Source organism: Barbus barbus (assembly GCF_936440315.1).
Source record: "Barbus barbus genome assembly, chromosome: 25".
NCBI lineage: Eukaryota > Metazoa > Chordata > Actinopteri > Cypriniformes > Cyprinidae > Barbus > Barbus barbus.
The window spans coordinates 8,720,568-8,746,280 of record NC_136753.1 but is presented as its reverse complement, the minus strand read 5'-3'; the positions used below and the strand labels follow the sequence as shown (position 1 = coordinate 8,746,280).

Sequence of the window (25,713 nt, the reverse complement as noted above, 5' to 3'; positions counted from 1 at the left end):
GAAGGCAGGTCACTACCTGTCAAGCAGTTTCAAAACTGGTAGCACCGTTCTGGCCGGGCCGAGTATGGTTCTTGGTTCTGATTTCTCGATGGCTCGATGGGAGAGTCCTGTCAGGAGAGATCTCTCACAGGCGGGGGGCACTATCGTCACCCTCGCCTGGAGCTGTGGAAGCTGTGGGTGTGGCCTCTGAGGAGGCACAGCTCATAGCTTCCGGTCTCTCTACCGAGGTTGCTGAGACTATCCTCCAATCCAGAGCTCCCTCTATGAGGAAACTGTACGCTTCATGGTGCGGAGACCGCCACCTCGACCCAGTTAACTGCCTGATTGGTACAGTGCTGGAGTTCCTGCAGGCCTGTTTCTCCGCAGGGGTAACCCACTCCACCCTGAAGGTTTACGTGGCGGCTTTATCGGCCTACCACGCCCTTCTCGGTGGCCTCCTAGTGGGTAGGCACCCCCTAGTTACATGTTTCCTCCAGAGGCTGAAGTCTCCGGCCAGAGAGCTTATGCTATGTGGTGGATCAGGATGCTATTACATAGCCTCGAGTCCTCTGCTCTCCCCCTTCTCGCGGATCAAGACTCACTTCTCAGAAGTTGGCCTTTGGGATGCAGGCCTGCCCACTTTAGCCACTCATGGCCTTTTTTCTTTCGCCCTCATTGTGCTCCTGAGGGACACACACACAGGGCAGGGACTTGGAAGTCTGGAGGCGTGGGCATCTCGTTCCTCTTGCGTTTCGACGCAGATTGAGTTGCTGGAAGGGAACGTCTCAGGCTACGTATGTAACCCTGATTCCCTGAAGGGAACGAGACGCTCCGTCTTGAGGCCATACTTCCGGCATCCCTGCGAGCGGTTGCTTCATTCCTAGAAGCAAACGCCGGTTCCACCGCACGTGCTTTTATGCTTCCTGGTCGATTACGTCACCCGCCCGTGACGTCTCGCCCTTCCATTGGACAGATTACACACGTGGTTCAGAGCGCGGTCACGCTGAAGGCGTTCCCCTAGCGTTTCGACGCAGTGTCTCGTTCCCTTCAGGGAACCAGGGTTACATACGCAACCTGAGACGTTTTAAGTGCGGTTTAAATTGACAGTATTATTTCAAATCAAAATATAAAGCCTAACCCCTTACCCAAACCGTAAACCTAACCATGATTGTGTCAGGAAAAAAATCTAGAAAAGTTATATGTTTCCATATAATTTCTTTAGACCCGAGAAAAAAGTTTTAGGAAATTTTTTTTTTTTCCCATGCCTTTACATTGTTTAGAACAGGGATACTAAAATCGGGCTCGCGAGAACCACTTTCCTGCAGAGTTTAGCTCTAACTCAAATTCTTAAAAAAAAATACATGAATGAACATGCATAGGCAAAAACAATTAATTTTTTAAATCACCAATACATTTTTAGTTTTATATATTTTTTTTTTTTTACCAAACTTTGTATAAAGATGATTCTCAACTATGTTATAATAGAATGATTCGATATGCCATTATTCTTTCTGCAAAATGTGTGTAAAATGGCCATAAATGTCCATTTTAAAATGGTTAAAATGGGTAAAATGGTTTTCTCATCATGTACAATGTATCTATAAACTAAATCTAATTTGAATATTACTGTGTTTATTACATGTGGGGCAACATGTAATGAAAAAAAGAAGTGTAATAATATATATATACAATTTATAAAAATATAATTCTATAAAATTATAAAATTTATAATTTTTTCCTATTCATTTGTTATGTCTCCCAAAATACGTAATAAATATGCTTTTAGTCCCAGTGTCCTCATATGAGGACATATATGAAATCAACGTCCTGTTTCGAAAAAGAAAATCAGATTTTGATTTGAAACCCTGATATGTTTTCCTGAGATGTTGCTTTATGACACACAATTTAAAAATTAGACAGATTTAAATGATAATTACAAAATATTATCATATTTCCATAAGAGTGTCACTAAATTAATTTCAGACATTTTTGAAGACCAAGGAGAGGGAATGGTCATGGTGAAACAAACACCTATCACTTCACAAACAAATGTAGTTAGATATATGGCCTGTGAAAACTGTTCTTGCCATGAAACCGAGGCAACGGGGGAGTGACAGACGACTGCTGTTGATTATAGAACAAGGAGGAGCTGGACTTCAATGTGGCGTCAAGAGACTCGGCTTTAATGAGAGGGCAAGAAAACGTATCTGTAGTTACAAAAGAAGGGGGAAGGAGAAAGACGTAGAGAAAGAGGTAGAGAAAGACGAAGAAAAAAGTTCCATGTGGGGTGGGAAACCATCTGGACTGGTCTTGACCTGAGAATCTGACATGGCCCTATCATTATTGGTTACTTAGACGTATTCCAGACACATCTAATGTCACAATTGTGATGAAAGCTCACTCGCTCATTGACCTCACACAAACACTGTTGACATTGTTGAGAATCAGTCATTTGGTCAGGGAAAAGCTGCATTAATTTTCGATGACAGACATGCAGACTGCACCCTTTTGCCGTCATCTCCCGCTTACCTTTGTACAGTTTTGCTCCCTCGACTACTGTAGGAAGGAAGTTACTGGGAGTCATCTTCCATCCCTTCTCTTCTTCCTGCAAAACAGACAGTTTGTATTAAGGTGGATCCTTCACAAGCACAGCATCACTGTTTTCCTGTATACGAATTTTACATGGTGGACAAGGAAAGTTCTCTGAAATAACTGAAGTTATGGATAAATCAGAGAGACTGAGATTCCATGCGAGTGATCAAAGCTCTTCCCAGGGTGATGTTCTTGCACACTGCTTTGGTGTGGGCTCACCCTCAGCACTGGCATTTTAATGATGTGAATACACCGCGGGAGCTGAACACGATGCTGCGAGCATGATTTACGGTGCCTCCTGTTTTCCTTTCTCTCAACTAGGGGTCGCACATTAAAAGTAAATCAACTTCCTCACATACTCACGCAAATGTTTAGCTTGCGTGTCACAAGCACACACTCAAAACCGCAGAGTGCGTCTGCTTGGGAGTCCAGCATTTTCAGAAGGAATAAGCCAAATGGAGGCTGTATATTTTATGGGCCGTCTTTCTTTAAACACATTTCTCCATTAGCAGCTAACGACCCCCAAAAGAGAGACAAATCCATCTGAAAATATGAAAGGCACTTAAGTGCCTGGGAGCAGTGATTTATGATTATTCATGTGGCATTAGACAGAACTTCCAAATCGATCTTGCAGATTATTTCAAAGAAACCTGTGGCCAGGTCAGGAGCAAAATTAATTTATGTGCCAGGTCTAACTGAATTTGTCAGATATAGGGAACCAAAACACATGTATATAACACATGTATATTTTTAGGTTCTATATTTTTGGCAATTTTTATATATTTTCAATCTGCAAGTTTTTATATTATTCAAAATATACATTTTCTTACATTGTAAAGTACATTTTTATATCTCCTTTAGCTATGCTGTTTACATCAAATAAATTAAAAACATATTTTGGTCATTTGTTAAGCAGTGGTGGAAATACGGTAAATATTTACTAACCACAGATTTAAAAACATTCTTTGTATATCTATGCATTTGGTACTGCCTTCATTTTTCTTTAACAAGGAGCCTTTGAGTGGCACTTGAAAATTTAAACTAGGCCTAAATTAGGCCAACATAGGAGCTCTGACAAAAAATCCTTAATTAACTATTGAAAGCCTCAGCTTTCAAACAGGATGTGAGCCTTTGAAAAGGGTCAGATTGGTCTTTCGGCTTCATTGTGAGCAGATATCAGTGGTTTGGCTCTCCAATGAGGATTACAGGTGCTCTTATGAAGGAAAGCATGAACAAAGGCTTCATTCTAGAACTCCGGAACGCAGCCAATCAGCATGAGCAGGCATTTACATCGCTTGACTGCCTCACAGTAGCCAGTGGTCAGCATATGACGTTCAGAGGTCAGCTCAGAGAACATTAAACCTTACATGAAACACAAAAGACTGCTGTCTGCCACAACTAAGCTTTAAAACATAATTTGTCTAGTTTATCTTAACTCTTTGTTAAAATAAAATTTTGGAACACAGGAAGTCTGGATGTCATAGTATAGAATAGAGCATAGTATCTATGTTTAACAAGAGGAAGAGTTCTGAATAGGGAGAGCAAGAGGTTATCAACAATACAGTCAAATCTAAGTGGAACATAGCAGGAACGCCTTGCTGAAATCACAGATATTTCCGGAGACTGTCAATGAGTTTAACAAACTAATATCCTCAACATTCCTAATCTTAATCTACCCTGAACAGAACACTGGCAAGGATATTACAGTTCTCTAGACATTTGCGATTCGCAATTATGCATGAGAATATGAGCGCACTGAGTATGTTAAATGTCTTTTTCTAAGATGGAATGATGCAAGTGCTGCTGTGATATGTCATAATTCTCTCATCTATGGCTCTTTTAACTTAATAGCTGGAAACTTCAGGCCTTCTCACTGCAGGGAAATCTGTGAAATGAAACTGTCTAGCACAGATGCTGAGAGGAAAGTCTATAAACCTGCTTTCATCTAACTGTAATTTAAATAAGCCTAAAGGTTAGAGGAACTTGCCTGAAATGGAGATGTAACAAAATTAGGATGCAATAAGTGACGAGGACAAGGAAACACTAAACGACAAAGTACAATGGAAAACAAGGTGATTGTAATCAAATTCTCCACCTAAAGTCAGCACTATGCAGTTCAACCAAGTCTGGTTCATTGTGTGTGGGCATGACCACAAAGGTCATCTGAGTCACTGGACACTCAAATTTGTGCTACATCAGCTGATTTAATTCTGCAGATACAGATACTTTAAAAAGACTTTATTGATTTCTGTGCAACAGTGATACGTTTTATTCAAGGCATGACCCCACCTCTGTATCTCCTTTCCCCTTTTTTCCTTTCATCTTCCCTTTCTTCTCTTTCTTCTTCTCTTTGCGGTCATTCCCTTTTTTGCCTTTCGACTTTTTCTTCTTCTCCCTCTCTTCTTCTTTAGCAGCAAATTCAGCAGCAACCTTCAAAACACCACGTTAACACTCTTAAACAAACATTAATGAAAAAAATGTAATCTGTATCTAAAAAGTATGATGGATGCAATATAGACTTCTAGGATTAATAACCTGTTCTGGTGTCTTCTGAGCAAATATAGATGCAGATCCTCCATCCTCAGGACTTGGGTATTCAGGGAACTTCCCTGTGGCATCTCTAAAACACAAAACAGCAATTTAATTTAAAAATGTATTATATTACATGCATTTTATTTATATATTTAATTACATTTTGAACTTAAATAAGGTGACATTCTAGAATGTTTTTAAACAGCTGAAATGTAGAGTGGTGCAGTCTAGATTAACGAGGACAAATATAACATTTCTATTGAGAGACTAAGATCTACAGAAACACCTATTACTCATAAACGTTTTTGGTTCAAATTTCCATTCCAACATTTTTTTTAGATTTCTCTCCAAAAACGGAAAATATATGGGAAGAACTCTATGTGAGAAACAATTTTCCTTAAAGATTTTTTTAAAGATGAGGTAACAGATTCATGTCTGTGTGAACATATAGATAAACAAAGCAGATCGCGTGAACAAAGGCAAATCAATCATATTTGAACTGTGAACTTCACACATGGGGAGGATACATTAGCCAGGTCCAGCGCTGACTCTCAGGGGAGCTGGGGCAGGTTTAGAATAACAGGGTAAAAGTGTCAGTCAGAGCCCAGCCCGAGCTCGCCGCTCTAGCTAACTTAATCAGTTGCACACTGCTAAAACTCACTTGCAGTGTGGTAGCACATGCTGAAAGCTGTACTACTGTAATGCAGAGGATTGAATTTCAACTAAATCCGCTCACTAGAAAAAGATAAAAAAAATTGATTCACTTAATTTTGAATAAATCAAACATACTTTTTATTCAGCACCTAAATAAAGGGACTGTACAACGAAAGTGCTGATTTCTCTCTCAGTTGCCTCAGTGTAGAGTGCATTAGTGCCCACACAATTGTTCAGTGATGTTGTATAATTTCCATTTTTCCCATACAGACTTAAAAAGGTCTTGTTGAAGTGTTATGTCATGAACCAAGCCAACCACCTACAAGGTGAATCAGAACATTGCAAACAAAAAAGTATTTGCAAATTGGACAAAAAGACAAAGACACAAACCTGTGTACTACAGTCCTATGAAGAATAACTTAATCAAATTAAAACAATGAAGAAATTTACATTTATTCATTTAGCTGACGCTTTTATCCAAAGCGACTTACAATTGCTATATATGTCAGAGGTCGCACGCCTCTGGAGCAACTAGGGGTTAAGTGTCTTGCTCAGGGACACATTGGTGTCTCACAGTGGATTCGAACCTGGGTCTCTCACACCATAGGCATGTGTCTTATCCACTGCGCCATCACCACCCATAAAATGTAGAACTATTCAATTAAAGTTTTATTAGAAATGGACGTTCCCTGCATGCTCTTTTGCCATGATTTGGATGCTATGAATCTCTGGTGGAAATGTTTGTATAGCATCATGGGTAATGTATTTTGTTCACAACCAATTCAGCTGTTAAACATGATAATTTTATAAATAATAATAAAAAATAATAATGTGAATATATGGCTTCAACAAAATCATACTGATTCCGAACAACCTTGAATTGACTTTTTACTTCCGGAACCCAACTGTATGTTAGCATGATGAAAATTGTAATAATGGTAAAGCATTTATATGTTTTACAGCATATGTCTGACTGGTTGTTTAAATACTCCACCTTTCGCCTTTCCACTTCATCAGCACATGGAAACCACGCCAACATACTTCACCTTGCAGGTCTTGACCTGGTATCCCATACATCCCTTATACAACCAGCAGGGGCCCAGCAAGGTCATTGGAATGGGGCAGAGAAAGGGGCCACTAACCGGAGACAAAGCTACTAAACTCCCCCCCACAACATTGTGTTGTCCAACTAAGATGACTTATGACTGTTGTCTCTGCATTAATGGGCAGCAGCATGCAGTGGCAGGCCGTAAATCAGGCTGGAATGCACTAATCAGCCCAGTCTCACTCTACACTGTGCACACTTGAAAATAGCACATGCATTAGCTAAGCATAAACAGCTCTGGGTAAAAGTGACCATCGCTTTGACTGCTTACATTCCAGCTTCTGCACAAAAGGAAGAGACGAAAGGCCAGGAATGTACTTTACAATTAGAGTGAAATAATGGATTGAGTGGACGGCGATGCAAGGAAAAGCTCTTGAGAGTGTGGAAGCAAATTAGCAGATTAGCAAAAGGAGACATTGGCTAAGGGGAAGTCTAAGAGGTAGAAGATTGCATAGAGGTGATTAGTTCCAGAGATTCTGAGAAAGTAATTGAGGGAATGCCGAAGAACAAAAAGCCCTTTTTTTCATAAGTGGAAAAATTATAATTGAAATTTTCCCACAATTTGCTGCAATTACTTATACCTTCCTATAACACTGTCCATAATAAAGAAAAAGAAAGATCTTTTAGTTTAAAACATATGTGCCAAGTTATTAAAAATGTACTATTGTATCCCTATTTGTTTTATATAGTTTTGAAAAACTTTAATAATACCAATTTTCCAAAAGGTTTCAATTTAATGACTCCAAAAATGTCATGTGGTGTAACCATTAAGTAAACATTTTCATTACAGATTAAATACATGTGAGCAAACACATTCTAATCATTATTTAATTTTTTTAAATATATTTTTCAAGACAAAAAGTGTTTTTTCAGCTATTAATTTATGTGTCATTACTTTTTTTAAAGTCATCAGATTTTTTTAAATCTGACCTTGACATATAGTCAGTAGGAGCTGCAGAGAATCTCAAGTTTTTTTAAACACACACGCACGTACACACGCACGCACACACACGTTGGTTTTTGTGGTTTATGGGGACTCTCCATAGGCGTAATGGTTTTTATACTGAACAAACTGTGCGTGCTATTGCCCTACACCAACCCTACACCTAAACTTAGCCCTCACAGGAGACTTTGTGCATTTTTAGATTTTCAAAAAAACACCATTTAGTATGTTTTTTAAGCCTTTTGAATTACATAGGCAGTGTCCTCATAAACCACCTTCATATTGTAATACCTCTGTCATACCCATGTCATTATACAAATTTGTGTCCTCATAAACCACATAAACATGCACACACACACACACACACACACACACACCTGTTCTTGTATATTGGTTTGACCACATGGCTTTGTTTGTATCATCATCATTACTATTATTGTTTTATTATAAGAAATAATAATAAAATATTATGCCAAACTACTTAACAAGGGTTAATTTTCAAATATTTCATTATTTATTCTTCCTTAGGATACCAGGACATAATTTCATTATTTTTTCTTCCTTAGGATACCAGGACAGTTTTAACATTCTGACTTTTCCTGACTTAATATTTGATTGACTTATATATTAAACAAAATAATTTAAATACATTCTCTTCATAAGAAATGTATCCAAGTCATTGTATGCATGAATTGCATTTTTCCTCAATAAATTAATAGATAGGACAAAAACAATGCATCTTTGACCCACCTATGAATTTTTAAACTAAACTGTAACTGTGACTTACCGACACTCAAGAAACCACTGGCGTATTTGTTCTTGCAGGCTCTCTTTAATATCTGGCCCATCGACAGACCGCACCGACTCTTTAATGTTGACTAGTGCCCTCTGGTACTCAGCCTCATGATCCTCCTGCACACAATGCCTCCTGCTTTCCACCTGCTGGGCATGCAGTTGGGCAGGACTGGGTGTCGTTTGCTGGGCTGGTATCTGGAAACAGGGCAAGACAAGAGATGGAAAAACTGACAACAAAGGGTACAAAAAGTTCAGAATTTTGTTAAAAAATAGCAGAAGATATGTACAAAACTACAAATTCATGAAAAGACTTGCTTTTCACAAACAGTAAACTGGCAGAGCATTCTGGTGTTTACCATTCCCAAAAATATCATCTCCTCTAGACACTCTTTGTTGACCCTCCTCCTGTCTCGATACCCCCGCCAAACCTAGAAGACAGAGCAAAAAACACATCATAATAGCAGGACAAACAGATGATGCTATCATAGTCATTTTGACATCAAGTACATTCTTCGGCTCTTGTGTTATCTGGTGAGAAACAATCTACCGTCTTGCATTCCCTGTGGACTTTTGGATGAGAGGAATGTACTGTACAACAGCAACTGAAATTCTGATCTGACAAACTGATTTTTATCATTCAGGTTGTCATTGAGGATCTGGGGAGGCTTGTATTTAGATAACCTCGACAACTAAGGCAAATCAATCTCAAGACTCAATTTACAGTTCATAAATGCAGGCAATGATTATTCTTGTATTTTTTTAATAAATCCTCCTTTTTAGTTTGAATGACAATGATACTAAAACAGCAATAGCAAACTGAAGAGAGAGGATTATGTTTCCAGGGTTTCACAGCATAGAAATCTGCTTTGCTGTGAGCTACAGTGAAGGGAGGATTAGACCTTGTGAAAACAGCCTTGCAGTCTGAGAGCCCAAAATCTCTGTTTATCACCTCCTGTAATCGCATTCACTACACGGCACAAAATGCTTGTTGTATGAGCTATTTGAAAGTGAATTACCCATGAGGACCTTCGCCTATGCTTTTCTGTACCTTCTCACTCAGCAATGTCAGTTTCATACCTGCACTGTAAAAGACTTCAGAGCTCCAACATCATATCTGCCATCTCTTTCAGGCTACATCTACTGTATGTCTGGGTTCAACAACCGTAGCGAACACTCACTCAAAAAGACATCAGGATACATGAGCTCAGATTTCATGATTAGGATGGCACTGAAAACAACACCTAAAATCCAGAAATACTTTCCTTTTCCCATCTCTCAGCACTACAATGCTAATCTCCCTCCTGCTGCCAAAGGGCCAACAAGCACATTATTCCCACAGATGAGTTGGACATATATCTTTTATGCTTGGATGGGATCGCATGTCATTCATAGTCCTTTGTGAATGGACTTCATGTCAAATGTGACAACTGATGACTGTGATAGGAGATGGCCTGACCTCTACAGCATTTGAGTTCATTCACAGGTAGGGCAGCAGGCATTACCTCCCTTGTGTATGATGCTAGATCATCAACTTCAATTTAGATATATGATATATTAATTGATGCAATGTTACGATGTGTTTATAATCTTTAGGGCCATAACAGATTTTTTTCTTCCTCAATAGCCAGCTGGCATACTCTGATGACAATGAATGCATACTCATAATGTTCATTCATGAATACATGTGAGACCTGTGAGAAATGTACACCAACCAATAAAAAAATAAATAAAATAAAATAAATAAAAAAGATTAAAAATTAAGGGCAACATGACGCACAGCTGAAATTTCCTCATCATTTATTTGTTTTGCCAATGTCAAACCCATCTATGCAATGCACCAGTAATTTCGCTGGACTAGAAAGTTTTTGTTGAGAATCAAGTGATGCCTGATACCTTCTGAATGCAGGTGGCTGCCTGGTTAGGGTCCAGCATGCTAGAGTTACCCTGAAGTCTTCTTTGTTCCTCCTGCCGAATTGTCTTCATGAAGTGAGCTCTCAGTCTTCCCTGCCGAGCTCGCTCACTGACCTGCAGCAGCCACACAGCCCGCTCCACAGACATGGACTTAACTGGCACCTGTTTAACCAGAAACCAGAACCACACACCTCCGGTATTTGGCACTATTATTATTTGACTTGCATTACATGTATTTGTATTGAGAGCTTTTATATTTCATTGACTGTGACACACTCACAGTTTTATGTTCCTGACGTCCTCCTTTAGCCAAAATATGGGCCAACATCTTTTCTCTCTCTTTTAGTGCCCTCATCTTCTCCCTCACAAAATAGCGTGGAATAGGCACCTCAAGATCCTCCTAAAAACAAGATTCAAACTATTTTCAGCTATTACAGCACTGAATAGAGAAGGTCATATGTAAAACCTGTGCACTAGTGACCCCAATTAGAATCCACTAAATTCAGAGAAAAAAAAGAGGCTAAGCTCACTAAAATCCACTTTGACATTGAGCAGCTAAATCTTCCCCTAACCCAAATCTCCTAAATTCCCTCCAGGCCCTCTCCTCTGAATCTACAATCAAGAAAAGAGACCAAAACATTCCCAGCATTCTGTACATGCAACAGTATATTTTGTTATCTCACTCACAGGTGTCATTTTGAAATCCTGCAATATGTCATCAAAGTAGTGAAACTCTGAGTTCTCCAGCTCCACCATCTCATTCTTCAGCTCTACAAGTCGTCCCATCACCCCCTCAAGAACCTGGTGCACAACACGCCTCTTTTGGGGGTGAACAATCTGATCATAAACCTCCTCCAAGGCACGGAATATCTTTAGGTAGCGCAGGTAGAAAGTTGCCAGCGTCTGAAAGACCTGAAGGCGGTCCTTTTGAGGACGGAGCTGCACTGTGGGATATTCATCCTCCAAAAGGTCCTCCAAAGCTCCCTGCGCAGCATCCCACATTTGCCCATATGAACTGGGTAGAGGAAAGGGATTATATTTATGAGATAACATTCCTGCAAATTGTATATTTTACTTCTACTGTCAGTTTATTTCGAAGTGTATAGATAATGTGGATAAAACAATGGTTACATTTTCACATGAAAAGAGGTTTCTTGTATTTATTATGCATGCCAATTTATATAGGATTTTCCATTTTTAAAAATTCCATGGCCTTCCACAGCAATCTGTCTTTGAAATGGAATCATCAGAGACATGTAAATCTGCAGTATACTTGTTAACAGGCCTAATTACACCTGTTGAGAGCACCTGCCCTCTGGAAAAGGTTTCCCAATCCTTAGACCCTCAGGCACCGCCTGTGTCTGACTGTGCAACCTAAATGTGGGAAACCACAGAACGCACATTGAATTCACCATAAGTCAGCATATTAGGCTACATAATGGAAGAAATCCCCTGACAAACATTATTTCTCCATTCCTCGTTTTCTAAAGTTGAATACACATGAATTCCACAGATGTCCTCTGACCTCTTTGACTCCATTGCGTGTGGGTGCTCCTTTTGTGATTGTTGAAAGAGTTCATGGCGAGGGTGAAACCACCTTCTTTTCTTATTCTGATGGGCCCATACAGTATTGTTCCCCTCTGGGCATTAGCACTGCCAAGAGCTACTCAAATTATAGTGATGGCAAAATCAAAGAAGGGGACGGGATAGTTCGAGCAGGAGGGGGGGCTGGGGAGGAGCTGTGGGAGGAGATTATAAGGGTGGTTGTAAAAGAACATTTACAACAAAATAGAGGCGCCTCTTTGTGATATCTTAAATATGGCAGACAACAAAGGCAGAAATGCTACAGTTAACTACAAATCTGCAGAAACGAAGGGATGTCCACAGAAAATAATGAATGATGAGGAAAAATCCCCTTGCTTGGGAAATTTAAAAAGTACATTCAACACGTGCAGTACTACTAAATGTAATGCTTTTCTTTAGAAAACTAATGGTGTAGGATGACTGAAAATAGCATACTTCCACCTACACCAAAGCTGATTTGAATAGCTCCTATTTGGGGACTAAAACACTGCTGGCTCTGTGTTGTCATAGGAACTGCAATACAATGTAGACTTTCTCCTAGTAGGCGTTCTTATTAGAACTCTTTTCTTCTTTTGCAACTTCTTTTTTTTTTGCACATGGAAATGTTGCATATTCCCTTGATATAACCGACAATTCAGAACTAGTTAATACCTGTAACAAATATTCAGTTTCTCACACAGATATTACACGATTTTCGTTAATTATAAACACTATGGTGGTTCTTGGCATCACGTCAACATTCCCTTTTCTCAGTGAAGTGCACAAAGTACAAGGGTAGTTATTACTCACCTCTGCGACATCCTAGTGATCCCACGCGCTAGTTTAGAAAGTGCTGTATTTGAATATCAGAGGGAAAGCATAATTGCAAGCCGCCGCTTTCGAAACTGAAATGGTTAAACGAAGCGAAGTAAGGCATCCAAGCAGTAAGTCTTGATTAGAATTCATTAGTTAAACATTTCTAACTAGAATTGGACAAGTCTCGCGCCAGGCAGGCTGCGGTTTGCTCTGCGCTTCTGACAGTTGCCATGGCAACGAGATCAAAGCCTCTTCACTGCTTCTGAGAAAGGGGGCATCGAGGCAACTAGTTAAAAGCAGAATACAATACTCTATCAACTATAACGCATAATGAGAACTCTAGCCGCTCATTTTCATCGTTTTCTTATCTTATCCGATAAGCCGCGAGCACGTCAAGCCTCTGTTACTAACAAGCTCTTGTTTGGCATCCCGCTGTGCAACACAACACAACACGACGCCACGCTTGCGTAGCTCAGCTCATTCAATGTATGAATGCAGTTTGGCCGTTTGCTAACAAAGCAACTTGGAAGAGTCTTCTGACGCAGCATGTTTTGAAATAATTGCTGTCACGTTGGAAGTGAGCTGTTCCTTTGCTTGCATGTCTGGTCTGCCACATATTGTTTGAATTCTATAGCCAAAAGACCATGTGGGCAGGTAGGTATGTAAACGCAGACTGTAGAAAGGCAATGTGAAATAGATTTATCAATGGATGCATAATTTGTCCTTGTCTCATACTTTCCTGGTGGTCCCACCATGGATGAAAGTTTCTAAAAGGGGTTTGTGTTACAGGCTTTACTCTATGATGAGATGTGAACAGCTACAGGCTGCTGATAGCAATTTGTTTATAAAACTGTCAACAATGAGGTCGTCAAAAAATTAGTGAAATTTTGTTTTATAGACAGGCCTTGTTAAAGTATTTAATCCAAAACCAGTGTTATTTTGTGAAAACCTTTTCTTTCCTTTCCTTTCACAAAGAATAGACTCCGGTGAAAACTTAATAAGATGGAAAGACCATTTTAACCGTCTTTAATTTGGAACATGTCTCGGTTTACCAGACTACGCCCCTAACTAAAACCAAATGTTTTTCAACTGCTGGACTTCTATGCATGTTTCTCACAAAAATACCTGATGGTTTCCACAGAGGCCATTGCACAATTAAATGTATGTGAGTCTGGTGTGAAGTTCCTTTAATGTGGGAAAGTCCTTGCATATGTACGTTTAATGCATATTTTTCCATTTCAGGGGCAGCTCCACAATTTATGTGTATTGTTTTGGCAGGTGTTCCATCTTAGTTGACATGTTTACATGGAGAAGCACATTGATCAATCTCCATCCAAATTATTCACACGATCAAAAAATAATGCTGGCAAGACTTAACACTTTCCGTGTAATGTTGCGGTTACAGTTGCATTCATCTGGCTTATCTATTTTCATCAGTACCCTCACATTTCTAGAGGAAGCCAAATTATGTTTTGCAATTGAATCAATGCACTACTGCTTCTACAATCAAATGCTTCATTTCAATCCATACTTCTCAACAATTTATCCCATTAAGATTCCATTGATATTGTTGAGAATGTTTCATTTCAGTTTCCATTTTTCCATATCACATACAATAGACACTGACCATTAGCCAGAAAATATAAAGCTAAACAGAGGCCAGCTGAAGATTCAGAACAGGTGAGCTTCCTTGTGGTTAAATTTAGCCGACTGCCTGGAAGTCTTTGAGGGATTGCCAAGAGGATGCAGAAAGAATAAAACAGTCATGGGACAGGAAAAATAACAAAACAAAATTCATGCTACTAACTGCAACTACTACAAGTTGCATTAACATGAAGCAATAAGTCATATACCGGTAATATGATATTATAATAATTAAGTCAAATTGATATGATATTACAATACTTGCATATTAATTTAGCCTATTATTAGTCATTAACTAACCAGAGTACATTCAAATATGAATATATAAATTTATATATGACATTTTTAACTATTTGAATGACATGTTAGCAATATAAAATATTTATTGTTACAGTATTCGTGATTGAAAAGTGCAAAAGCTATCTAAAATGCTTTACTGAGAGCCTATACAAATCTTGAGAATATTTTGTACATGAAGCATATATCAGCCTGTGAACCTGGAGGGACTTACAAGTCCTCAATGAAACTTTCGCATGCATATGCTTCTTTGAATTTTTATTTTTTTTGCTAAACAACTCTCGTGCGAAAACAAAAACACAAAAGCTTATTCTAAAATTTGAACAGTCTTTTTGTTTATATCGCTATTTAAACAGGGAGTGGAAATCCGATGTGTCGCACGTCCGCCGCTCACATTGTTGTTGGACAGAATGTTGAGTGATTCAGTTTTCCGATCGGCCTCGGGAGGCGTTACTCGCAGCACTATATCAGCAAGTGCAGTCAGAGCGCAGAGGGACAATCACGCCATCCTCTCGCACGGATAACCACCACAAGACTTTGACATTTTCTCCAGGCATCGGAATCTCGTTACCAAAGGCTACATCTAAAAGTCTAGGAGCACCAAAACATACCGCAAGGATTGTAAGTTTAGTTCTACGTCTTGTTTGTGTGTGCACGTGTTTGTGCGTGAGAGATTTTGGTTTTTAAATGCACCCTTTTCATACGCGCATCGGACCATACCTAATGATATCCAAACACTTGAAACTAATCATGTAAGGTGTTACGTTATCAGTTTTAATATTGACTTTAAAGCATTACGTAACTTGCTCTAATTTTACACTCTGAAACTTAAAAAGGTACTTAAAAAGCACTCTTTAACGCGAGCCCGAAACTCTCAGTTGGAGGTGTGGATTAGTGTCGCATCCCGCGGATTTGTCCTTTTAATACCAATGCCCACTTGTATTTCAGTTAACATAAAATTAATTCTGTTGCACATTAGAGAATAAATCATTTTAAATCCACATTTTAAGAGTAGGATATGCACTCTTGTGTCTTGTATAAAGGGGCCAAGTAGAGGAACTCTTTCTTTCGAGGCTCTTTCGGTCTGTTTTCTCGGTTCCTGTGAATCCATTCATGTAAAAAGTGAGGTTGTTTGTTGGTTTAGGTATAGAGAAGCCGCGTTTTGTTCATTTTTAAAATTGCATGTGAATTTTACGGGAATTTGGGACCAAAGGTGGTTTCAGTGATGAGCAATATTCACTTCTGTAATTGAAACTCTTCTCGATTGTTGACTCGAGCGACTTGCTGTTATTATTAGCTATTTCCCCCCAGTAGTTTCTATTTATAAACAAAAAATATATTTATAGAAAAATATGTATTTCTGATTTGTTTAGTTACATTATAGTTATAATTATATGAGCCTATAGTAATATAGTGACGTTCTGTGGGATTCATTAATTTAAATCTCCTTGGTATCACATTCCACATTCAGTTTACTTTCATGGGATTTCTTTTGCTCATTGTATTGTTGTTACATTATATTCCTCACAATCACACTTACAGTGAAGATTTCATGCTTTAACCATGACTGATGATTCCCTCCATGCTTGCAAAACACTTGGAGTGAAACAATACTGAGTTTCAATGGAACTTAGAGACTTCAAGTGAGAGAGACAGGGAGAGAGGGGGAAGGAGGGGACTGGACGGAGAGTCGCTGTGTCCGCGCAGCTAACTCTTTGTGCGGGCAAGTGTGCTTGCTGCCTGGGGCCGTGAGATCAGGTGAGGGGGCCGCTGTGTTTGAGCAGTGTAAATGCAACAGTTTTACAACAAGGCTGGGGGACGTGATGGTGGTGCTTGGGGCCGTATGTGATGGACCATCACATTTTATGACACCTGATTTTTTCAATTGCACCTGGTAAGTCAGGTTTACGCTGCCCTCTCTGTCTCCTTAATCTAAGAGTGTCAGAGTGGAAAGCAGTAAAATAAGCATAGCTCTTTGTTTTAGCGTATGTAAGGATCACAGGATGCATTAAGAGCAGCTGTGTCACTTCTCATATTTCCTTTAATGATATTAAGGTCAGGTGCTAACTGTGTTCCAGAGTCAAAACAGCGGGTTGATTTGGAATGAAAATAAACAAGCCTAAACAAATTCTATCACTTGATGGTTCTTTAGTAAAACACAACATGTCTGCAGTTGTATTTTTTTCTTACGCCAGGCCAATTGGAAACTGATACTTTGTTTATATTAAACTTATTTCTTCAAGTTTACTTCAAAAATGACAGATTAAGAAAGAGCATAACTGTGTTTCATTTATGCTTCACTGCACAAATTTTTAAAAGCATACCTAAATGTTCCAATGTTTTTATTATTATGCAAGCCCTGAGGGTTGAAGTTCAAAAATGTGTGATTAGAGACGTGTGTACATGTGTATTTGGGAATGTGTAAATGAAAAACTTTGACATAGCGCCAGTGTGGCTGTTCTCTGTTCTCTTTAGCATTTGTCAGTTCAAAGCCTGGCATTCAGTCCTCAAGCTGAGCATATCATTTTGAGAAAAGAACCTTTCACCCCTCTGTGTCGCACAGGGAGCATCCGCCGCCCATCCTCCTCTCTTCTATCTATGACTTGTCTCACTTCTAACGGGCATCAGTCTCTCTAATGCCTCCAGAGGCGTCACACCTCGCATGGCCTATTGGTTGTGTTGAACTTTTTGTATAGGGAAAATGCCTCCCATTTTCCATGGATATCTACTTAGTTTTTCACTGGGTCACTGCATGACAGCAGAGGTCTGCCAATAAGTGTTTGCTCAGCCATCTGAGTTTTGCTGCTGGGCATCTAGTCCTTATGTTCAGCAGAGTAGTACAGCACAGCCTTTGAGCAATGAAGCACTACTGCTTTTTTATTAGTTTAGTCTGATAATATTACACATAATGAAGCAACACTAAAACAAATTTTGAACAATTTGTAAAAACTTTGTCCGCTAAATCAGTCATGTGGTGCAACCGACATGCAGAAAAAACACATGCAGACATTCATGACTGTGTTTCAAAGTCAATAAACCTCCTACGTATCAGAAAATGTGACCTTTTTAAGACGAGGCAAGGGTGGTTCATGTTGTAAAATGTCACGTGGTGCGACTCTTCAAAAACATAATATTTCTTAATAAAAATGTCATAATATTTGTGAACAAATTTTTTTTTTTTACCTTGGAAAACATATTCTTTAAAAAATAAATAAATAAATAATTAGGATGTGTACAATCACATGCATTCAAGAAGAGAAAAAAATATGCTATCACTTTTTACTTGATGGTTACACCACATGACATTGATTAATTGAAGTGATTAAATTGAAAGTCTTCATGAATACAAAAAGTATGAATACAACGAATGTGAAAACTAAGAATTTTCCTTCTTTGTTCTGGACACTCTTGTTTGTTATTGACTCTTCCCTCTTTGATTTTGTGACTTTGATAGTCTGAATTTAATAATCTATTTAGTGCAACCCAGTAACCCTGGGAAATAAATCCATGCAACGAACTCTTCAGGAAAAAATTATCTTATGCAGTACAAGGTCCTGACCTTTGACAAGGGACCCTGGTGTGTTCGAGATATTTCAGATTATGTGTGTTTTATAAATAAACTTTCTTTGTTATACATTTTTCTCACCCTCTGAGTTTAATTAGACCCTATTCTTGTTATTTTTTTGTCTGCCTACGTGTCATAAGAGCACCTGTTTTTTGTTGTTTCAGGTCACTGCCGTTGTGTCCCAAAAGTGGCAATAACGAAGACGTGCCAAGATGAGTGTGAACGTGAATGACTTCAATGACATTTTGGACGCACTGGGTGATCTGAACTTCTCAACCCTCGACGATAATGTCTCCCATGTGGAAGTGTGTCACAGCACCTTCAGCCACAGGGCTTTGCTCTATGCCCTCTCTATTCTCTACATCTTCCTCTTCATCATCGGCCTCGCTGCCAATGCTCTGGTGGTGTGGGTGAACGTGCGATCTGAAAGGAAACGTTATGAAACTCACCTGTATATTCTCAACCTTGCCATCGCTGACCTCTGCGTAGTGGCCACTCTTCCGGTCTCCATTAGTTCTCTGCTTCAACTCGGCCACTGGCCCTTTGGTGATGCCATGTGCAAAATTACACACCTGATCTTCAGTGTCAACCTCTTCAGCAGTATCTTTTTCCTTACATGTATGAGTGTGGACCGCTACCTGTCCGTGAAACTTTTTGGAGATGGTCCCAGTCAGAGGAAGAGAAGGACCAGGCAGCTAATCTGTGTTGGCGTTTGGCTGCTGGCATTCTTTGCTGCTCTCCCTGAAACATACTTCCTCCAGGCGGAGAAATCCAGCCATTCAGACAGCATCATATGTAAACCAGTGTACCCGGTGGACAGTACTAAGGAGTGGACAGTTGGAATCCAAATGAGCTTCTTCATGCTCGGCTTTGCCATCCCCTTCCCTATCATTGCTGTGTTCTACGTCCTCCTGGCCGGTTCCATCCAACCCTCAGCTGACCAGGAACGTCGTATCAGCCGTCGCCTCATCTTCACCTACATTGTGGTCTTCCTAGTGTGTTGGCTTCCCTACCATGGAGCTCTACTGCTTGACACTCTATCCTTTCTCAATATGCTTCCCTTCAACTGCACACTGGAGAACGCTCTCTATGCAGCACTGAATCTCACCCAGTGGTTCTCTCTCCTTCACTGCTGCTTGAACCCCATCATCTACAACTTCATCAACAGGAACTACCGTTACGACCTGATGAAAGCCTTCATCTTCAAGTACTCTACCAAAACTGGCCTCGCTAGGCTTATCGATGCCTCACGTGTGTCTGAGACCGAATACTCTGCTGTGGAGAACCAGGGACCATTATAAACATGCTATGATGGTGTTGATCAACACCAACCTTGTAATCTCAGAGACAAACAGGGATCAGTCTTGTAAATCTCTCTGGATGTCTTGCCCTTGAGGCTTTGCCAAATTAGATGTTTGTAAAATAGTGGAACAACTTTGTATACATACAGTTTGCTTAACTTTATAAACCGATGAATGTTTATGCCTTCTGTTCAATTTTATGTCAGTTATAGATGTATTGAGAAAGCACTTGTATTGATTTGATTGGTAAGCGCATGTAAGAGTAGTAACTCTAGCTTGGCTTTTGTGTCTGTGAAGTTGGTGGAAAAGGCCCCGTTCCGGTCCTGGAGCCACAGAGAGACTCATATAACCCATTCTCCACTTATCTGTGGCTTTCCTACATCTGCTGGAAAGACTCCAACATGCTTAAACTATAGGTCACGTTTTCATACACATTAATGTACAGTTATGTTATGTCTGGTCAGACGGAGGGGAATATTGAAAACCCAAACAACTGAGTGGAGAGAAACAATTCCAAATCAAGATTAGATATAGCTATTGTAAACTGATGTCATGCTGTATGCTATGTGTGTGGAAAATGATACACTTTTTTGATAAGTTGTACATTTCAAGAACAATGCTAGCAGCATTTGTAAATGTTTTGTAAATAAAATTATATTTATATACTCTGTGTATGTGATAAGTGTTTTGAAGTATTGTCTGACATATGAAAAATTTGCCATTAAAAGATGTATAAATCTTCTCAGAATTGTCTTAAGGATGTTTTTTGTGTGTATTACAGATTAACCCATAAACACACTTTTTAAGCATTAGCTTAATTATTACATGCCTATGTTATGCCTTGTATCTTTTGTATGTATCTTTTACAATACATCTAGAAGCCATACACTACTTTTGATATGCAAGATCATTAATACTTTCATTACATCACTACTTACATCAGAAAATCGCACAAATTCTCAGAAATTTACACAAATTTGAGTTTTTGTAGTTTACACAGAGACAATGAGTCAAAAACTTGCTCTTTGAATCCCGTTTTCTTTGAAACAAGTTTGCATTTTTAGGCCCTCAAAACACTGTTTTCATGTAAATTAATTGGCAATGCATAAAATGTTTTCAGCTTTTTAGTTGAAAACAGTGTCGTGTAAACACCCCCTTAGAATCTGGTTTTACATATTTAGGAATTAATATAACCCCCACGATCTGTCAATTGTCTAAAGTTAATTTTATCCCACTGTTGGATAAAATTCGTAATGATCTAATTAGATGGTCAGATCTTCCTCTTTCTTGGCTTGGGAGGATTGCTGTAATTAAGATGAATGTAATGCCCAGGCTTCTTTATCCATTACAGATGATACCGATTTTATTGCCGAATAAAAGAATAAAGGAATTAAACGGATGGCTTAGTTCATTTATATGGAATAAGCGGAAGCCTAGACTAAAATTTTCCAAATTGCAGCTTTCTGGTTCTTCAGGGGGCTTAGATTTGCCAAACATTAGAAAATACCAATTGGCCTGTCAGCTTAAATTCATAGCCGAATGGCTTAAAGAGGACCCTAAATCTACTTGGTTGGATTTGGAGGCTTCACAGTCATCTTGCCCTCTACAAAATTTATTATTTGTTAGAAGTTTCAAGGTAATTAAGACATTATGTGAGAACAGAATTGTATGTAATACGTGGAAGGCCTGGTCTATTATACGTAAAATAGAGGGCAGGGTTGACCTGTCTTCTACTCTAACCCCCATCTGTAATAACCCAGAGTTTTTGCCTAGTCTCTCAGATTCCGGTTTTAAAACTTGGAACTCTTATGGGATATATAGACTTGGTGATTTGTTTGTTGAAGGTTCTTTAATGTCTTTCGAAGATTTGGTTATAAAATATAAGCTGCCTAGATCTAATTTTTTTAGATTCCTTCAAATCAGGGATTACATTTTTAAAAGCACTACTCTTATTAGTAACTCCTCCATGTCAGATATAGAGAAGATTTTGCTGAATCCCCCGTCATGTAAGCAGATTTCATATTTTTATATCAGTCTTTGTTCATATGAAGTGGTGAACACCCAGGAGCTTAGAAGATTATGGGAGGGGGAGTTTCAATTGACCATTACAGAGGAGGAATGGGAACGGGTCTGGAGTCAGGCAAATAAGATCTCTATTTGCAATAGGGCCAAAGCTATTCAATTTAGGATTGTGCATAGATTGCATATTACACCCCTTCTTAGAAGCAAGTTTGACTCAAGCAGTTCACCATTGTGTGTTAAATGTAAGGTGGAGGTGGGAAATTATACCCATTTATTATGGTACTGTCCTGTTATTAGAGTTTATTGGTCAAAAGTTATTGTTTGCATGAGCCGTATGTTTGGACGTGAGCTACAGTTGGACCCATTGTCTTTGATTTTAGGTCTTCCAGTTGGACAATTGCGGAACAAATTCAACAGACGTTTATTTGATATCCTAGCCTTTGCGGCCAGGAAAAATATATTGTTAACTTGGATCAGCGACAAACCCCCATCCTTGAAAGGATGGCACAAGATTATTAAGGAAATGATTCCCTTAGAATTTTTAACCTGTCTTATTCATATGTCTACTGAAGCTTTTCCTCAAGTTTGGACTCCATACCTGGATTATATTGATGTCTCGTTAAGCAATATTTTGAGTTTTGGTATGCAATAACGCATTTTATTTTATTTACTATTTTTATTTTTTCACTAGCATTGTAAGAGATGGGCATTGTTTGATTGTTTTTTTTTTGTTTGTTTGTTGCATGTTGTTTGTTGAAATGTTCATAAAAAGATGTAAAAAAAAAAAAAAAAAAAAAAAAAACAAAAACACCCCCTTAGGTTAATGTTAACTTGATGTTTGTTTATAATACATTAACAAATGTTTTACAACTTCAAATGTTCTAAATCTATTAGTAAATGTTGAAAATGATCATTAAGCAAGGTAATTATCATGGATAACATCATAATACATGATGCATTTAGTAATGTTAGTAAATGAAACCTTACTTGAAAGTCTTATCAACTCATATTTTGTGCATAAAATTGTATCTAGCTTAAGCCTACATGCAGACCTACATATGATCAAAGTAAAATAAAATTTACAACTCATTTTTAGTGGAACACTGCCCATATGGCTTATATTGCCATGATGAACAGACATTACTTACTGAGCCTGTGGGGATGGTTCATATGGTTATGGTTGTGTATGCGTTTGTGTGTACTTAAATCTCCAGGGAGGTCAGACTCATTCTGTATCTTCAGTGAGTTCGGCTCAGAGAGAAGGGAAGTTTGTTTAATCCATACCAACTGTTCCAGGAGCCTCCTTTTCTGTGCTTCTCCTTTGTAGTTCTGAAGAAGTTCCAGGTGTTTGTTTCAAATATACCCTGCTGTTGTTCCCTACAGTACAAATTAGAGAAGGCATTATTACTGTTCTCTTGGAAAGTCCATAGAAAATAACAAGGCTTATTCTCTCCCATAAAAAAAGATATGAAGCACCGATTTATGATTTTTACAAACACTTTAATGTTTTGAAAGGAGAGTATTATGACTTGGGAATCCCCTGAATCAAAAGAAATATAGAAACATAACCTGACCTGTTTACTATGTGCGTTCAAACCTGTGATTTAAGAAGTATTACTTACTGCATTTAATTAAAAGACAGAAGGTTCTTGTTGCTAAACACATTTTTTTCTGGCCATGACACATCTTTCAGAACCCACTGTACCACATACCTCATTTGGATGATTTCATAAACTGTCAGCACAAAAATTACCTCTAAATAGAATCCCAGTGAACTTTCTTTCACATCCTCCTGATAGACAGCTGTATTTAGTCCTAACTGTGATTTCGATATCTGTAAAGATGGATAATGAGAGTGAATATGGCAGTTTGACCGAAAGTGTTAATGTGTGACACTCTACAATAAATTAATGACCTTTCATAAAATTTTCATATGGGCCGGTTGTTTGCTATGAGGAAAAGCAGTTTATCTGCTGTTGTGGGTGGCAATTCTACACTTTGAAAAATAAATGTTCTTTTTTAACAAAAGGTTATTGTAAAATGTTCCATTTGGAACCATTATCCATTATAGTGAAACAGAATAAATGAGACTTTATTTGTATTATGTTTATATCATAATTCTTTGACTTCATTCTTAAATCATTCTGATGTTATTTTTGGGATATTACACCTTTATTCTTGAAATCATTTTGTCACTTGTTTTAAAGTTAGACAAAAATCTTGTTCCAGGATAAGTATCCAGATTTTGTTCTTTCCACTAAGACTTTTACAGTCAAACTCAGCTGCACTGTCTACAGAGTTCAGTTTCCGCTGAGTGATACAGGAGAACACCTCTCCAAAAGTCAGACTGATTCAGAATGTGTATGTTTTTGTGTCAGAATTGTGATTTATCATCTGGAATACTCCCTGGGCCCCTCTTAATCGGAGAAAGGTGGCAATGCTAACTAACACTGTGCCAAAGAGAATAGCACAAGTGAGACAGAGAGAGTGATACAGAGAGCCCTGAGAATCAGACAATAGAGTCGCTTTCGGTGGATCAGTTTACAGGTAGAGAGAAAGTGAAGACTGAAAGGTCATTAGCACTCTAAGGTCATTAATAAACCCTGCTGGCAACCACCCTGTGAGAGAAGCTAATGGGCCATTCAAACATCTCACTGTGCTTAGCCTGTAACACTGCACTAACTCGCGCTCCAATTCCTACATTGTTTGGTAATGAGACCACAAGTTCAATTTCACATGGTTTGTGTGCGGGTCAAGATCTGTCCGATTTGGCCAAGATTCTGAACCAATCACAGTTGGGAGATGAAGAGGACAGCTGAATCTGGAAGGATGTGGGCAAAAGCGGAAAAGGAGATCCACATGATTATTTTCTTACAACAAGTCCTTGCTGAAAAGACAAGGGTTGTTTTGGCAAAAGAACAATGATGGAAGAGATTTATTATTACAGTGAATTATTTTTCTCTGGGCATCAGATACACCTACAGCAACACACACAAAAAAAGGAGATGACAATTTCCTTTCCTTGGTTATTTGTACAAAATTTGTATGCAACCACAGTATCAATGAAGTTTCACTGTGTTTAAACATATTAAATGAGGAACACGGAAGAGTGATCTTGGGCGAACAAAGATATAGAATAAAGAGAAATGGAATAAGAGATAGACAGAAAAAAAGAGCTATACACTATTCCCCCCTTAGGGTTTTTAGGCAGTGGATGTGGAAACAAATGAGAGCTATTTCTCTTCCCAAACATTTTTAACCTTTGGTACAATAATAACCCTCTACATTGATGGATTTCACCAGTAGAAAAATGTTGACGTCTTGAAAATGAAAATTACAGCAAGAAAAGAAGAAAAGTCCTGACTCCTGGATGTTGACATTACAATTCCTTCACACTTAGAGTGATTATGCGCACCAACACGCTTGGCTATGAATCTGACATACTGTCGGATGTGCTTGGATGATCTCATTTTTGAAAACAGAATTAAAATTGGACCAATCAGCTGAACAGCAGCATAAAACAAGCTAAGACATTAATTTATGGAGCAGTTCTGCACGTAACCATTTCCTGTGAATTACTCAGCATTTATAATGCCAGTGAGTATAAGTAGCAGGCTTTGAGCTCTGGTACTGTTCCTCTGAGTATGTGCCTAGATGTATAAAGGGGGCTGCTCATGTTGTTGACAGACGTGTGGGCGGAGTCTGAGTTTGAGTGAAGGGCTGGGGCACTGCTGTTGTTGTGTGGAGAAAAAGAGTTCACAGGAGACCCGCAGCCTGGAGCTTGGGCCTTTGGCAGAGAATAAAAACACGACTGAATTTTAGCATGAGGGAACAGGCTTGCGCTGGCCTCCAAGACATGGTGCATTTGTGTTCTGAAAGCTCAAGACATAGTGAGAGTTTTTCTGTTTCCCTGCATGGTTCAAATGCAGCCAAGGATTTCATTCATATTGAAATTATCTTATAATGTGCGGTATAATGAACAGTAAATTCACCG

The 25,713-nt window shown here is 38.8% G+C and overlaps 2 protein-coding genes across 2 annotated transcripts in view; one reads left to right on the top strand and one right to left on the bottom strand.

Annotated features, from left to right (window-relative positions):
* Positions 1 to 13,351, bottom strand: part of drc11 (dynein regulatory complex subunit 11) — a 39,820-nt gene extending 26,469 nt beyond the window's left edge. The window contains exons 1-9 of the mRNA XM_079376674.1: positions 12,885 to 13,351; positions 11,199 to 11,526; positions 10,792 to 10,911; positions 10,494 to 10,673; positions 8,957 to 9,028; positions 8,593 to 8,795; positions 5,107 to 5,191; positions 4,861 to 5,001; positions 2,509 to 2,584 (exon numbers count right to left, since the gene is read on the bottom strand). Coding sequence (XP_079232800.1) covers positions 2,509 to 2,584; positions 4,861 to 5,001; positions 5,107 to 5,191; positions 8,593 to 8,795; positions 8,957 to 9,028; positions 10,494 to 10,673; positions 10,792 to 10,911; positions 11,199 to 11,526; positions 12,885 to 12,895 — 1,216 coding nt within the window. The 5' untranslated portion in view covers positions 12,896 to 13,351. The remainder of the gene's footprint in view (positions 1 to 2,508; positions 2,585 to 4,860; positions 5,002 to 5,106; positions 5,192 to 8,592; positions 8,796 to 8,956; positions 9,029 to 10,493; positions 10,674 to 10,791; positions 10,912 to 11,198; positions 11,527 to 12,884) is intronic.
* Positions 13,352 to 15,313: 1,962 nt separating this feature from the next.
* Positions 15,314 to 20,443, top strand: LOC306844537 (atypical chemokine receptor 3-like). The gene is made up of 2 exons (XM_079376754.1): positions 15,314 to 15,452; positions 18,561 to 20,443. The coding sequence occupies exon 2, from the start codon at positions 18,609 to 18,611 to the stop codon at positions 19,695 to 19,697; it is 1,089 nt and encodes a 362-aa protein (XP_079232880.1). The 5' UTR covers positions 15,314 to 15,452; positions 18,561 to 18,608; the 3' UTR covers positions 19,698 to 20,443.
* The last annotated feature ends 5,270 nt before the right edge of the window (positions 20,444 to 25,713 follow it).